The 15620-nt window shown below is 34.9% G+C and overlaps 1 protein-coding gene across 1 annotated transcript; it reads left to right on the top strand.

Moving 5' to 3' along the window:
• The first annotated feature begins 2794 nt into the window (after positions 1-2794).
• On the top strand, positions 2795-15452 carry LOC125807418 (ubiquitin carboxyl-terminal hydrolase 8). The gene is made up of 13 exons (XM_049487129.1): positions 2795-3066; positions 4096-4341; positions 4922-5063; positions 6644-6703; positions 6779-6874; positions 7863-8198; positions 8637-8777; positions 8901-9071; positions 10598-10855; positions 11052-11200; positions 13072-13620; positions 14267-14540; positions 15099-15452. Exons 1-13 carry the CDS (start codon positions 2978-2980, stop codon positions 15213-15215), a joined length of 2628 nt encoding a protein of 875 aa, XP_049343086.1. The 5' UTR covers positions 2795-2977; the 3' UTR covers positions 15216-15452.
• Positions 15453-15620: the final 168 nt, after the last annotated feature.

The raw sequence follows: 15620 nt of genomic DNA, 5'->3' as shown, positions 1-15620 counted from the left end.
ACAAGAATGGTTTGTAAGCTCAAGAAGTCCTTGTATGGGTTGAAGCAAGCAAGTAGACAATGGTATGACAAGTTAGCACAATTTTTATACTCAAGAGGCTACTCTCATTCTGCCAATGATTACTCCTTGTTCTATAGAAAAATTGGAAGTTCTTTAGTCTTTGTTGCTGTCTATGTGGATGATGTCATTATGACTGGTACTGATATTATAGAGATTACTTCTTTGAAAAATTCTCTCCACAATGAGTTCAAGATTAAGGATTTGGGGAGACTGCAATACTTCCTAGGTTTGGAAATTTTGTACAAAGATTCAGGGGTTATAATCTCTCAAAGAAAGTTTACTATTGACCTACTGCATGAGTTTGATTGTTCAAATTGCATACCTGTGTCATCACCTCTTGAGTCCACAGTTAAACTTAAGGCAAGTGAAGGTGTATTGCTTATAGATCCCACATACTACAGGAAATTAGTAGGTAAGCTGAATTTTTTGACCAACACAAGGATGGACATAGCTTTCAGTGTCCAGCATCTCAGTCAATTCCTCCAAAATCCTAGAGAACCACATCTCAAGGCTGCTTATCATGTTCTGAGATACCTCAAGAATGACCCTTGTTTAGGGATACACTTGTCCAATAATGCAGACTGCTCAATCACTGCATATTGTGACTCAGACTGGGCAGCCTGCCCTGATACAAGAAAGTCAGTGAGTGGTTATGTTGTGCTCATGGGGGACAGTCCTGTGAGCTGGAAGTCTAAGAAGCAAACGACCATATCTTTATCCTCAGCAGAGGCAGAGTATAGAGCTGTTAGGAAGGTTGTTGGAGAATTGGTGTGGCTAGAAAGATTATTGATTGAGCTGAATTTACCATGTAAACTGCCCATATCTGTGTTTTGTGACAGCCAGGCAGCTATTCACATATCAAAGAACCCTGTGTTTCATGAGAGAACAAAGCATATAGAGGTGGACTGTCATTTTGTTTGAGAAAAAATACAAGATGGACTCATCACACTCCATCACATCTCAACAAATGATCAGCTAGCTGATGTACTGACTAAGGCACTGCCGAGTGCTAAACACTCCAATATTCTACACAAGCTGGCTGTGAATTACTCACTTCCAACTTGAGGGGGGGTGTTAAGATAAAGTTTATTCAAGGGAAATTAGTGTAATAAGTGTGATGAACTAAGTCGGTTAAGTTTGTTATTCATTTTATTCTTGTTGATGAATTAGTTATTTTGTTGTTAGTTAGTTAGATTCTAGAACTTTCTTATTGTTGAGTCTGTATAAATACACTACATCTTCATGAAATGAAGTTCAGTTTTCATTTCCCCAAATCAGAGTATTCTTCATTTCTTCTCAAAGCTTCAGATCAGCATCAATGGATAATCAATATTCTCCATCAGTTTTCGTTTAACTCAATATCTTGACCATGAATAGTAATATTCAAACAAAAATATCAAATGAATTAATTGTATTGTCAAAAAAACTTAAATATTAAAAAAAATTAATTATATAGATCAACAATATTTTTGTATCTTAAAAAGCTAAACCAACAAACTTCAAATAAAAATAAATAAATTTCTATTGAATAAACTTAAACCTCTTATTAAGACTTGATTTTAGACCACCAATTATATTGAGTTTATATCTATTTTACTTTTACACGACTTTATAGAATAATATAATTACTTTTGAAAATATTTCAACTATACATTAAATGTAGAAAAAACAATTATTATCTAGATTAACTACTTTTGAAAATATTTCAACTATATTTTAAAATGTAGAAAAAAAAACAATTATTATCTGGATTAAGTTCTCTTAAATTCTTAGTTGAAAAGCAATATTTATAATTATAACTGAAAATACAGCCCAGAAAAAAACATTCTGTCTATACTATTTAAAAGAACCTATTTAAGGCTGAAAAGACTAGTTTTTGATTGGAGGGTGTTTGACCTTTCAAGTCAAATGAAAATTGAATAAACTTTTTGTTAATTGTTAATTATAAATAAAAAGTACATCAAAAGGTACTCTAAAGCTGTTTAAAAGAAACAAAATATTATTTCCTCCGTCGCAATATAAAATATAATTTATTAAGTTATTTTTAATTATTAGATATTCTTTGAGAATGACACTATTAAGAAGTAATAGTTTTTAAATATAAAGATAAATAAAATAGTTATTATTTGCTATTTTTGTCTTAAATTTTAAAACAAGAATTAGTTTGGAATTTTTTTTATTGTTAAAACATACTTATTTTAGAGCAAATGAAATATTAGACTTTCACTAACAAAAAATCTTTTTGATTTAACATCATTTTTTTTTTTTTTTTTTTTATGACAGGGGAACCCGCAATCGCTATCCTTTTTGGGTGCGCACATGGTAAAACCCCTGCTCATATGCAATAGCTCGCAACTCACATAAGAGAGATAACCCGCACTAGACAAGCCCGATGCGACGAGCTCGACCCAGAAGTCACTTCAACTTATTTTTTCATGTATTGTCCATTATAAAAATATTAATAAAAAAAATATGGGACAAACGAAAGAAGGAAAAAAAAAAAGAAAAAAAAAAGACATATTATAGAATTAGCTGTATTAAGATAATATGTACAGTCAAGATCAATCTGATCTGTCTTTATAACTTTTCTTATTTTATTTTTTTTATTTTTTTTTCTGTGAAATTATGAATTTAAGCAAATCTGTAGAAAATTATTTGATTAAGTGAAGTATTTAAGTGTAAAAAAATTTAAATATATAAGCATTAAATTATTTTCTGTATTTTTTCATAAATATTCTTTCCCCTGAATCCTCTTCACAGAAAAAAGCTCCAATTGTTTCTCTGCAAAATCCGCCATTCTCTCATTCCTATAAAATGCTGTACATTTTTTCTGCTGCAAATCTCTTCCGCCATTTCTGAAACTCCGAGTCTTTCTCTCTCTTACCTTCTTTCTCTCTCTAGAATTCCGTCTATACAAATGGATAACTCATCGGAGGATTCTTCTCAACAGCAACAGACCGAATCTTCTGTAAAAGATGACCAGCGAGTTTATTTCGTTCCCTACAGGTAAACCCACTTCCCCATTTTGTCTCTTTTCCTTGACCCATTCATCATGCAAGTGTTTATATAGCAAAACACAAAAGGATTGGGAAAAAAATTTAATGATTATAATCAGGAATTGAATTCTCCGGGTTTGCTTTCATGAGTTGATTTTATGATGTGGGTTTGATCCAATTCAGCTGAATCCGAATCTGAATCAGAGATATATCTGCACCCATGAGATAACGAGAAAGTTGAAACTAGAGCTAGTTTTTTTTTTTTTTTTTACTTGTTGTTTAGATTGGTAGTTGTATTAGTTTTAGTACATTGAGATGTTTTAGGTTTTTAATCACTTGTTATCTGCTGGATCAAATCGTGTTTTTTTTTTTTTTTTAGTTTCATTTGGATTGGTGATTGTATGAGCTTTGTACATTGCATTACTGTTGGTTTTTAATCAATGTTGTTGATTTTTGCTCACCTCTTTGCCTTTGGATCGAATCGTATGTGTGTGTGTGAACTTTAGCATAAGAAAGTTATAGTCTTGGATTTTGGGTTTTGTTATATTTTTTTATGTTGTTAATAATTGAGAAGTAGTATGGGGAAGTGCTAATGAGATCTGAAAGTGTTGGTTATCTGTTTAATAGTGTAAACCTCAAAAGAAGTTGACAAATTGTTCCTTCTACATAAGATATAGGTTTATCATACCGTATGTTGTCTGTTGAAATGCTGTTTCTCTTTATTATAAAAAGCTCTTATCAGTGGCGAGCTCTGTGGTTAGTAGGGGTAGAGGAAAGCGTGAAAGAAAAGAAGAAAATTGATGCTTGCGACTGGTTGTTAAGAAGAAAGAGAATGTTTTAGTAGGCAGGGTGGGGTTAAATAGCCTGGAGACGGTAGTTTCCAGAAGTTATTGTTTGCAGTATCTTTTCTAGGTAAGATTTTTTGGTCTCCGTGTGTTTCCATGGAATGGATCAAAGTGTTACACACACATATATCACAAGCTCCACAGGCACATATACATTTACAGCACTACCTGAGAAAGTGTGTTTGTCATTATAGGTGGTGGAAGGAGGCACAGGATTCAGCACCATCAGATGGGAAGTCGGCTACCTTGTATGCAGTAGCACCAGCTCCATCTTATGGAGCAATGAAACTCATTAACAACATATTTAGCCCAGACATCGCATTTAACTTGAGGAGAGAGGAGGAATCCTTATCACAGAGTCAGGAGAATGGTGAAGTTGGGGTATCAGGCCGGGACTATGCGTTAGTCCCCGGCGACATGTGGCTGCAGGCACTCAAATGGTTAGTATTTAGAACTCTGTTCTCTTTGTATTCCTTGAAATGTGTATGATGAAACATCTTCTTATTAAGATTTACACTAAAGTTTGTTGAACATTCTGAGAACCACTTGCAGTTAGTTTGTTGGTTTCTTCTGCTTTTGAGACCACTCACTTTTTCATTTCACATCAAAGAGGCCTCAAGCCTTTCGAGACTTCATTGTGGTTTCTTGTTGGATGACAATTCCGATTTGTAAATATATATTTTGTTAAATGCCTTGTTAGTGTATATGGAAGCTCAATGTATAAAACATTTTATAATTTCTTTCTGAAACACCACCATTTGTTCTTTTAACTTTAAAATGCTTCTTTATTTCCTTTGTTTCTTTCTCTCTTTTTCTATTTGGGGTGAGGGTAACTTATAACTGATTATTTCACTTTCCTTTTTGGTGTTTTCACATTTAAGAAACAGAATCTGTCTTTGGATCCCAGTAACTGGATATTTAGCACGTTAATAATTTCATGCATTTCTAACTATGTAAAAGTTGATCTCTTCATTTTAGAGTTCTGATTAGTTTGACTGGAATTGCTCCCTCATATTTCAGGCACAGTAACTCTAAAGTTGCTGCTAAGAATGGAAAAAGCTTTTCAGCTACAGATGAGGATATTGCGGATGTCTATCCTTTACAGCTGAGGCTTTCTGTTTCGCGGGAAACCAGTTCCTTAGGAGTCAGGATAAGCAAAAAGGTTAAAAATAACTTGTTCAATTTCTAATTCCATCTATCATTCCAATGAGATTTATACTATCATAATATTAATAGAGTGCATAATCATATGATCTTTCGGTATAGCCCTTGCCTTCCCCTCCCCCCTCTCCTTGAGAAGCTGGCTTTCTTTTTCATCACTTTTGTTGTTACTGTTGAATGTTGATTGTTGAAATTTTCCGAAGGAACTAAGATGGCAATGCTCAATATATCAACTTTAAGAACAAGTGTTATGCATGAATCCATGTATTATCATCCTCACATGAAATACTAGGAAGGGCAATAGCTGATAAAGTTCTTCCACTTCTGTTTTATAGTTAAATGTTAATCAATGCACACAATTTGTTGTGTTGAGTTTTGCAAATAGATGACAAGTACATTAGTTTGATAGTTATCTATTTCCTGATATAGTGGACTATAAATTTTGCATGGTAATTTTCGGTTTTGCATGCATTCGTAAAACAATGATATCAATCCTATTGCTATTTATATAGTTCACTTGAAGCATTTGATGCTTGTAATTTGTAATTCCCAATTCCAAAATTGCTCATCAGGAAATTATGACGACAACGAGAGTTCTAGAGAGTGAGTCTTTGTGAGAATGATACAAGGACACTTTTCCATCATTGTGTTGTCTTTCTAGCTAAGTAAATTACTCTAGAGTTAAATTGTATAGACAGGAACTAACAATGTAAAACGGTGCAACATTCAGCAATATGTGCTAATATATCCTTTTGTACGTCTGTAGCTATGACATGAAATTGGTACACTGATACAAACACCCCCACCCTTTCCCACTTCTGTAGCAGAAGAAACTATGTAGTTTGTAATCAATCAGTTTCAAGATAACATAGTAGACTCAGTTACAGGTTTATCCTCTTAATTTAAAACTAACAAGTAATCTCACATCTTAAGTAGTAGTAGAATCATTTATACCACCTAAATAGCTTGGACGAGCTATATACCATAACTCAAGGATGCCTTGATATTCCACCTTTATCTATATTAACAAATTCTCTTTCTTGATCACTAAAGGCTAAGAGGAAACCTTGGTTTGAATAAACTAGGCTAGTTGATTCAGCTGAGATTGTGTATTGAAACTACATCGAAGTGTGACGATGTAAAATAGCTAGAGAATTTCATATTTTATTAACTAATAGGAAATAATTAGAGAAAAGGGTCACATGTGAAGCTAGACCAAAAGAATTTGTGTATTCGTGATCTTTCCATGCTACTTCGTATTTATCATTCACCCAAATGTTGATGCTAATTTGAGTTTTTTTTTTTTCTCTTAACATGTTAGTGTCAACTTGTCCTTTTATTGCCTCAGCTTGTGTTCATAAAAATGTTTTTTCCAATAGTACCTCATTTTACTAAGTAATTGGAATAACTTGTTTACATTTTGTAAAGTGTTGCATATTAGACGTTTGCATTTTTTTCTTTGGACGATGTTTCTTGTTTTATCTTGCAATATATCTTCACCTATGCTTTGGAGTTCAGTTGTACTGCTTTATATCCTTTAGAGTCTAGTTTAAACATTTTGTTTTCTCACATTTGATTCAGGACAATACAGTTGAATGCTTTAGAAGAGCCTACAGAATTTTTAGTGTGGATACAGAACCCGTAAGTTCTGATATTTTTGTTAATCAATTGCAAGGGTCTGTTTGAGAAGATTAATGGCATTTTGGTTCTCTGCAGTCAAGGATTTGGGATTTATCTGGGCAGACGGCGTTGTTTTTTTCAAATGAAAATAATAATATGATCAAGGACTCTCAGAAGCAGTCAGAGCAAGATGTATGTAGTTCCAACTCTGTCATAATCATGACTACCAATTAAAAGTCCACCAATGCTTCTGCAGCATTTGCCATTATTTTTCTGTTTTTCATTAGAAAATAATTTGGTTAAACTTTTTTCTGGTTGTTTTCTAATTAAGTTCTTTTAGCAGATTCTTCTATTTCTTTAACTAGTGTTTGCTTCATAGAACGGGTTACAGTGACTAAGTTGATGAATATGCTCACTTAAAACTCCATCTAGGATTGAAGTGACGAAAGGAGTTTTCTCCAGCATACTGGGAGATCATTTGGTTTTCTACGTTAGTGTTTGCTTTTTCTTGGGCATGGATCAATGCTTAGCCCATTAAATCAGTTTTATGCGAATCTCCTTTGTACTCTTTCGTCTAAGGCTGCCTAACCGCCGCACTGAACATCCGTTAGGGGTTATACTGGAGTTGTTCATCCAATAGAAGTAGATGTGCTCTTTCATTGCAGTTTGAATCATGTACCCTTTAAGAAGATTTAGCTCTTCTATTTTACCGTGGGACAAGAGAAACACACAAAATGAGACTGTTTATTTAACAATCTGCTTTACAACCAGTTGGTTTGGCAAACTAATGAGTGAATTAGTTTATTCTACTTTTAGCTGGATATATGATTACAAAAATATGGAATATTTGGTAGTTGTTTCTTCCATTTGTGGAAGTTATTACAAGTTTGTTTCATCATCATTGATTAGTTTTGTGTTTCCTTTGATTGTGTACCTGTGAAACAAATGAGAAAGATGCCAAAGTTTTTACTGTTTTATTTTCTTTTTTTTCCTTGTATGTTACCCATTACCTAAGCTTTCGTAGTAATCCATTATCATTCAAGTCATTAGTTGGTTATTGGTCATCTTACAGTCTTATAAGTGACTCTAGAATTATGTGTTTAATGGTTCGTACGGTCAATAAGCAAGGAATGATTTGGACAGACTTCTTATTTTGTGCTCTTAATTTTTTGCTTTGCAGCTGCTCTTGGAGTTGCAGGTTTATGGGTTATCAGATTCTGTTAAAAATAAAGCAAAAAAGGATGAGATGTCAGTGCCATACCTTAATGGTTCTTCCCTTCTGATGAATGGTTCTGGCGGTGGTATAACCTCTAATCTTACTAGGAGCAGTTCCTCATCCTTTTCTGGAGGTTCATGTGAAGCTGGTACCTTGGGTTTGACTGGATTGCAAAATCTAGGGAACACCTGTTTCATGAACAGTGCTCTCCAGTGCCTTGCACACACGCCAAAGCTCGTTGATTACTTTCTCGGGGACTACAAGAGAGAAATAAATCATGACAACCCATTGGGAATGAAAGTAAGCAATGTTTTTTGAGTATTTCAAGATCATTGCAGGTTGCTTAGATGTTTTCTTCAGTTCTCTCTGAATAATTCAATGTTAACATCCCTTAACTCTTTATGTTTGGTTGGAGAAGTCAAAAGAGAAATTGAATCAATTACTCCAAGGTGAAGAATTCATTATTTTCCTCCAACTGTGTTTGGTTATCTTTGAGAAAAGTAGAAAAAAAGAAACATATCCATTCCATTCCATTCAATTTCGTAGATGTTAAGAAATTTTGGCTTGAAGGATATTCAATCTCTCCACTTTTTGTTATTACCAAACACGGGAAAATAAACTTACCTCTTTTACTTTTCCTCCTCCTTCCCACCTCAATTTCCCCCCACTAAATATTGTGCTCTATTCTGTCTCCTTACACATTGTTTTGCCTAAGTTTCTCTCTTTCAATTGTTTCAGGGAGAAATTGCCTCTGGTTTTGGTGACCTTCTGAAGAAATTATGGGCTCCTGGAGCTAGTCCTGTGGCACCTAGAACATTCAAAGTAAAGCTCTCACATTTTGCTCCTCAATTCAGTGGCTTCAATCAGCATGATTCTCAGGTCCAATTTCAGTCCTTCCTGTTGGATTTAGTTTCCAAGTTCAAGTCATTTATTCATGCTCGCTTTTCATGCCCTCTCATTTTGTGGGCATCTTTTGACATCTAATTCCTTATGTATCTGCAGGAGGTCTTAGCTTTTCTATTGGATGGACTCCACGAAGATTTGAACCGCGTCAAGGATAAACCTTATGTTGAAGCTAAGGATGGAGATGATCGTCCAGATGAAGAAATCGCTGATGAATACTGGAACTATCATCTGGCTCGTAATGATTCCATCATAGTGGACGTGTGCCAAGTGAGTAGCTGACTGTGGTTTCTCATATCTCACTAGAAGTAGGAAACATTTTATCTCACTAGCATCCAAAATTATCTTGTCTCTCACTGCCAAAAGTTGGAAATCGTTGATTTCATTTCAACATTTACTTGAAAAGCAAGAAAAGTGAAGTGGTATAATGTTTTACTATATCCGGAACTATACTGAATGATATCCCAACTGTTTGGGAAAGTTTAACCAGTATTCCTAAAGCTTGCTTCAAATGCTTTAAGTATTTTGTCTAGATTCTCTGCGTTATTTATCTTCTACAAAAGAAATTGACACAATTTATCTTGAGATTCAAACATATTATACTTTTAGGGGTCGTTTGGTGTGAGGAATAGAAATAAATAGTGATGGGATAAGAAAACAGTGATGGATAAAGTTTTTGTATCTTGTTTGGGATAACTTATCCCATCATTTATATCATAGTGATGGATAAAGTTTTTGTATCTTGTTTGGGATAACTTATCCCACCATTTATATCATAGTGATGGGATAAGTTATCACATATACATGGTGGGATAAGTTATCCCGGGATAGCTAACCCCAGGACAAGGACAACTAATCTTGGGATAACTTGTTCCCAACCAAACGACTGCTTAGTGAATTCTTATACTATTTGTTAATGCAAAAAATTGGGTCAGATCTTCTTAAAAGGAAAATTTTCTATAATGTAATCCTGAACATAGATGATTTTATTTTTTGAGAAAACAAAGAGATGAATTTTGGATTCAAGTTTATATCAAAACAAATTAGTTTTATATGTGTTGCTTCCTTCTCTCTAAATGGTCTCTGCATTTTCCTTTAAATGTCTTTGTGAGTATTCTTTTACAAGTTCAATTATATGAAAACTTGAACCTACCTTATCCGGGAAACCCATGAAAATTTGAACCTACCTTATCCGGAAAACCCATGAAAATTTGAACCTTATGAAGAGAGCTGACATTTATGCAGTCTATAGGCATTATGTGTTTGGAAGGTATTGATCTATTTATTCATTATGTGGTCTAGGTTGGCATATAATCTCTAGACTCATCTTAGACCAATCAGCTGTGAGATAAAGCTTTGCACTTCTAAGATAATTTCCAACTACAACACATTGAGGACAGCTTGTCGTCTTCTTATTATTTAGGTTTTTTTTTTTTTGTGTATAATAAAGTTGACTCTAGCACCCAAGGGTGTGGTCTAGACGTCTAGTGGTCAATAAAGTGAGTTGCGACTTGCCAACCATGAGGTATCATGTTTAAATCCCGGCAGAGGCAAAAACACAAGGTGATTTCTTGGATAGTGTTACCCGGTACCTGTGTTGGTGGCAGGTAGTAGGTACCTCGTGGCATTAGTCGAGGTGCTCGCATGCTAGCCTGGAGTTGATGTTTTCCAGCAGGTCATGATTTGCCTATTACCCTTGGGAGCATTTAGACGTCTACTTAATCTGAATCTTTTTCCTGTGCATTTATACAATTTTCATGTAGTCTTATTTCTCGGAGCTTATTCAATTGTTGCAGGGTCAATATCGCTCCACATTGGTCTGTCCTGTTTGCAAAAAGGTCTCCATCACGTTTGATCCATTCATGTATTTGTCACTGCCTCTGCCATCTACATCTATGAGATCGATGACTCTCACAGTTATAAAAAGTGGCAGGGATCTTCAGATATCTACATTTACAATCACTGTTCCCAAGGATGGAAAGCTTGAAGATCTAATTCGTGCTTTGAGCACTGCATGCTCTTTGGAGTCTGATGAGACCCTTTTGGTGGCTGAGGTTAGTGCACAGTTTCCAGTAAGAAGAGAAATGGTCTCTATGTATTTCAAGTAGTTGCTTGGTTCCTGTTTTCTAAATAAAACTTATTTCCAGCTCTTATATACGGTTTGTCTGATAGTCTAGTAGTTTCCTTTTTTCCCCCGTATTTCCAAAATAAAATTCTATTTCTAGCTCTTACACCATTTACTGGTCACAGATATACAACAACCGCATTATACGTTATCTTGAGGAGCCAGCCGATTCATTGTCTTTAATAAGAGATGGTGACCGACTTGTTGCTTATCGGTTGCACAAGGGTACTGAAGGTGCCCCCTTGGTTATGTTTACACATCAACAGATTGATGAGTATGTCCTGACTTTACTCATAATTTGTGCATTTATCTTTTTTCCTTTGAAGTTCATCAAACATTTAATAGTCATTTACGGACGTGTCATACATGCACATCTATGTTTCATAAGTTGGAAAAAAAGGCTCTCCGACCTTGGTGGCAGGGTTTGGTTGTGGGTGTACTTTATGATTTCAATTGCTTAAAAGAATTGACAAAATGTTTTCTGCAGAAGATATATGTTGTTACTAGTAATGTAGTATAAAGATTTATGTGTCAACATTATTCTCACAACCAATCCTTTGAAGAAGGGCAAATATGGAAACTATTAGGTTAAAGAATTACTTACCAAAATATCAAATTTACCTTAATTTTAGAGCAAGTGATGTATGATTCATTGTATTTCTAAATGTTCAGTTTTAAGTTAATGAGATTACAACTAGTCTTTTGTTAGGAAGGAGCATTCACTTTAGACTGTCTTCTGTGAGAAAAAAATAGAAGTAGAAAGCACTATGCCACTATCTAAAGATCATAATGAAGGTTATTTTGTTTCTGGTGGTTGCCCCTCTCAGCTGCTAGGAATTCATCTTTGCTCAAATTTTGACTACTCTATCTACTTATCAAGAATTGAAATAAAAAAGATTCACTGAACAGTCTAACAAACAACTTTATCATAACTTCGGAAAGCATTGAAAGTGTTGGTATGATCTATCTTATTGGGATCACTACACTTGTGCTTATAAGCTTCACTAAGGAGTGTAGGTAAAATAGCTTCTTTTGATTCAATATTCAAATTTTCTATAATATCATACAAACAATTTCAACTGTTTCAGTTAGTCTCAATATTGGTGTTCCTATGGCCAAGAACTACAATATTGTTATTCAAATATCCTTTTACTTTTAGCCAACTCATGAAATTAAGATATTTCTTTTTTTGGTGATGAAGAACTCCTTCTAGGGCCACCCTTGGGACCAACCACAACCCTTGAACTTGGGGGTAATGGTCCCCTCTTCCTACCATTCTCACTTAAATACCAAGCTTAGTTCGTATAGAACAAGGTTCAAACTTGTGACATAAGCCACAAGTCTCTCAATCTTTACCACTTGAACTAAGGCCTGGGGTGTTAAGATTAGGATATTTATGAAGTGCCTTTTCCAAAAAAGTTCTCAATCTACTAGTTTACTATGGAGAGTGGGTGATTGATCATGGTAACTTGAACTCAAGATGGTTGAAAGAGTAGGTTGTTAGTTGCCATATATACTTGTACAGTAACACACACAGTGTGGTCCCACAAGTGGGGTCTTGGGAGGGTGGGTGTACTCAGACCTTTTGGGAGGGTGGGGTGTACGCAGACCTTAACCCTTCCTTTATGGGGTAGAGAGAATGTTTTTGATAGTTGCCATATACTTTATTGACATGGAAAAAAAAAGCATTTGGTATTGAACATTCTATCTACCCCATAAAAAAAAGTTCCCATATACTTGCATCTTGTATAAAGTAAAAGTGAGGTGGATATCTAGTAGTATTGAACATTCTGAGTCTCAACTCGCCTCACCTTAATGCTTTACAAATCATTGCTGTACATGGTTTCTTGGAGCAACATGTAGTTGAAATGATGTGTGTTATCCTTCTAGATTATGTGTACAATCATGAAGATGCAAAAAGGAAACTATTGCTTTTTTAATGCATCTTAACTACTAGAGTTGTTCATGCTGTGGAATTTCCTGCTTCTTTTTTTTGCTATTTTAATTTTTGATCTGTTAAGCTGGAAAGATCTCGTAGCATTCCACGACTCATTAAATAAGATGGCTGATATTTCCTTTGAAAAAAAAATCTTTTCCTTGCTTCCTTTTCCCATTCTAGCAATCTAATAAAGACTGCATGTGCAGGCATTATATATACGGGAAGCTGACATCAAATTGGAAGGCATTTGGTATTCCACTTGCCGCACATGGTAGAGTTCTTAAAGGATCTGATGTCTGTAGTCTTTATCTGCAGTTACTTGTACCATTCTTAGTCCAAAATAGAGCCCAGACGGATGAGCATAATTTTGATAGAAGTTCTACTGAAGTATGTACAGAAACGGAACCTGATGACAAAAGAGTAAATGGGTTTCCAGTGAGCATTGCTGAGGAAAATGCTGCCGAACATTTAGATATGGAATTTCATTTTTATCTGTCAGATGATAAGGCAATCGCTAAAGGTGCTGAGATTGTAATGAATGAGCCATTACAGTCCACAGATATCCCTGGACGGTTAAATGTACTTGTAAATTGGTCACCTAAAATGGTTGAAAAATACAATACAAGCCTTTTCAGCTCACTGCCAGAAGTTTTCAAATCTGGTTTTTTTGGCAAAAGACCTCAAGATTCTGTCTCACTGTATAAATGTCTTGAGGCATTTCTGAAGGAAGAGCCTCTAGGGCCAGAAGATATGTGGTAAGTATGCAGCTCCTTCACTTCTGTGATTTTACGCCATCTGTACACAAGTTTTATATTGATAAATTATAACATATGAATGTTCAGAGATTTCTTGAAATGGTTCTCTTTTTGCTTCTTTTTTGGTTTGTGCTAACAATCATAAATCCTCAACATTTGTACTTACATAACTGTATTGTCCCTATGATACAAAATTTTATTTCAATTAGGTCAATACTCTTCACCTCACCTTGATTGCTTATGGTGCATAACTGTTCTTATTAGCCTCAACCAAATTGGACCTTGACTTTGTAACATGGCATGAGCAGTATCCTTCAAACCTCTAGTTCAGTTATGTTAAAGAAATGACGACATCGGCTGATGCTGTCACTTAACACCTCTATTGACTTTCTGCACATTGTGCTTCAAGTGTAGCTCTTTGTTTCTTGTATATTGAAATCAACTATATACAGTTTTTAGATAATGACATTCAGTTATTTACCAGGGCCACTTCTGGCAATGACAGTCATATTCATCGGGTGAAAAGACTTCTTTCATGCAAAAGTTCTAATATTCTATTTTATCATCTAATCATTTTTTTGTGTCATTCACTTTGGAAGTATGAATATGATCTGCCTAACGTTTTCTGTTTCGTATCCAACATTAGGTTCTGCCCTGGATGTAAGGAGCATCGCCAAGCCACTAAGAAGTTGGATCTTTGGAGACTGCCAGAAATTCTGGTCATCCACCTGAAGAGGTTCTCATACAGCCGGTTTATAAAGAACAAGTTGGAGACATACGTTGACTTCCCCACTCATGATCTCGATTTATCCTCATATATGGCCTACAAGGATGGAAAATCTTCCTATCGGTATATGCTTTATGCAATTAGCAACCATTATGGAAGCATGGGAGGGGGTCACTATACTGCGTTTGTTCATGTAAGTAGTGCTGCTACTTTGAATACCTTCTTTTGCTTTTTTGTGATTCTGTTCTAATGTAAAATAGGAATTTTTAAACCTGATAAAATTGGAATACTAATGATCAGTATAGATGTATGCAAAAATTTGTACTTCTGGATGAAAGGGAAGTTAGTTTTGGATTTGCATGATATGCTGGACTTGTTAGACTCCCTGAATATGTAATGTAAAAACAAGTCCTTTCTTTTGTATTTGCTGCAGCATTATCTTTGTACAATTTCTTAATAAAACTTTAACTCGCAATATATTAAAATAAACTTCAGCTTATCCAAAAAAAAAAAAACTAGCACTTGGGGAGAGGGGTGGGTGGGGGGTCAGGGTCAGTGTACCTCTCTCCTAGGGCAAATTTAGAAATATCATGTTTCGTAGGTGTGTTCAGTTTATGTATTTGCATGTGTCTCTATTGTATATTGAACTTTAAACTTTAGTCATGCATCTTCATTATCCAAGAAAGAACCTTTCCAGTTTTGCCAATTTAATTCAAATATTCTAACCTGTGTTTTTTTCTTAATAATGTAGCAAGGTGCTGATCGGTGGTATGACTTCGATGACAGCCATGTGTCTCCCATCAGCAAGGACAAGATCAAAACCTCAGCAGCGTATGTCCTGTTTTATAGACGAGTTGAAGAAACCTAACGTTAGATTATAGTTACTAAACATCAAGGCTTGATTTATCTTTTCGCAAAGCCTTACAGGAATGGGTTTGGTTTCAACATTCTTTGACCTTTGGCATCATCCAGTTTAGTTGTAGTTTTGGGTAAAAAAGAATCTAGTGAAGTGGTAACAATGGTTATGTAGCAGTGTAGCAAAGAGAGAAAGAAATTTAAGTTTATATTTCCATAGCCGTTTTAAATGGAAGATACTTTTCCTTAATTATCACAACAGATGAAAAAGTAGTTTGGAACAGATTGTTTATGCACAGGGGAGGAAGCAAAGAAAGGTAAGGTCTTTTATGACATGAAGTTAATTGAATTATGTCATTAGATAGGAAATTACATTTTGCAATTTTGGTGATAATTTTCATTGTGCATTATACTTTGA

This window comes from Solanum verrucosum, unplaced genomic scaffold, assembly GCF_900185275.1.
Source record: "Solanum verrucosum unplaced genomic scaffold, falcon-dt-bn FXZP01000183.1, whole genome shotgun sequence".
Taxonomy (NCBI): Eukaryota; Viridiplantae; Streptophyta; class Magnoliopsida; order Solanales; family Solanaceae; genus Solanum; species Solanum verrucosum.
Note: the sequence above shows the minus strand (reverse complement) of the source record. Positions and strands in the feature narration are given on the sequence as shown.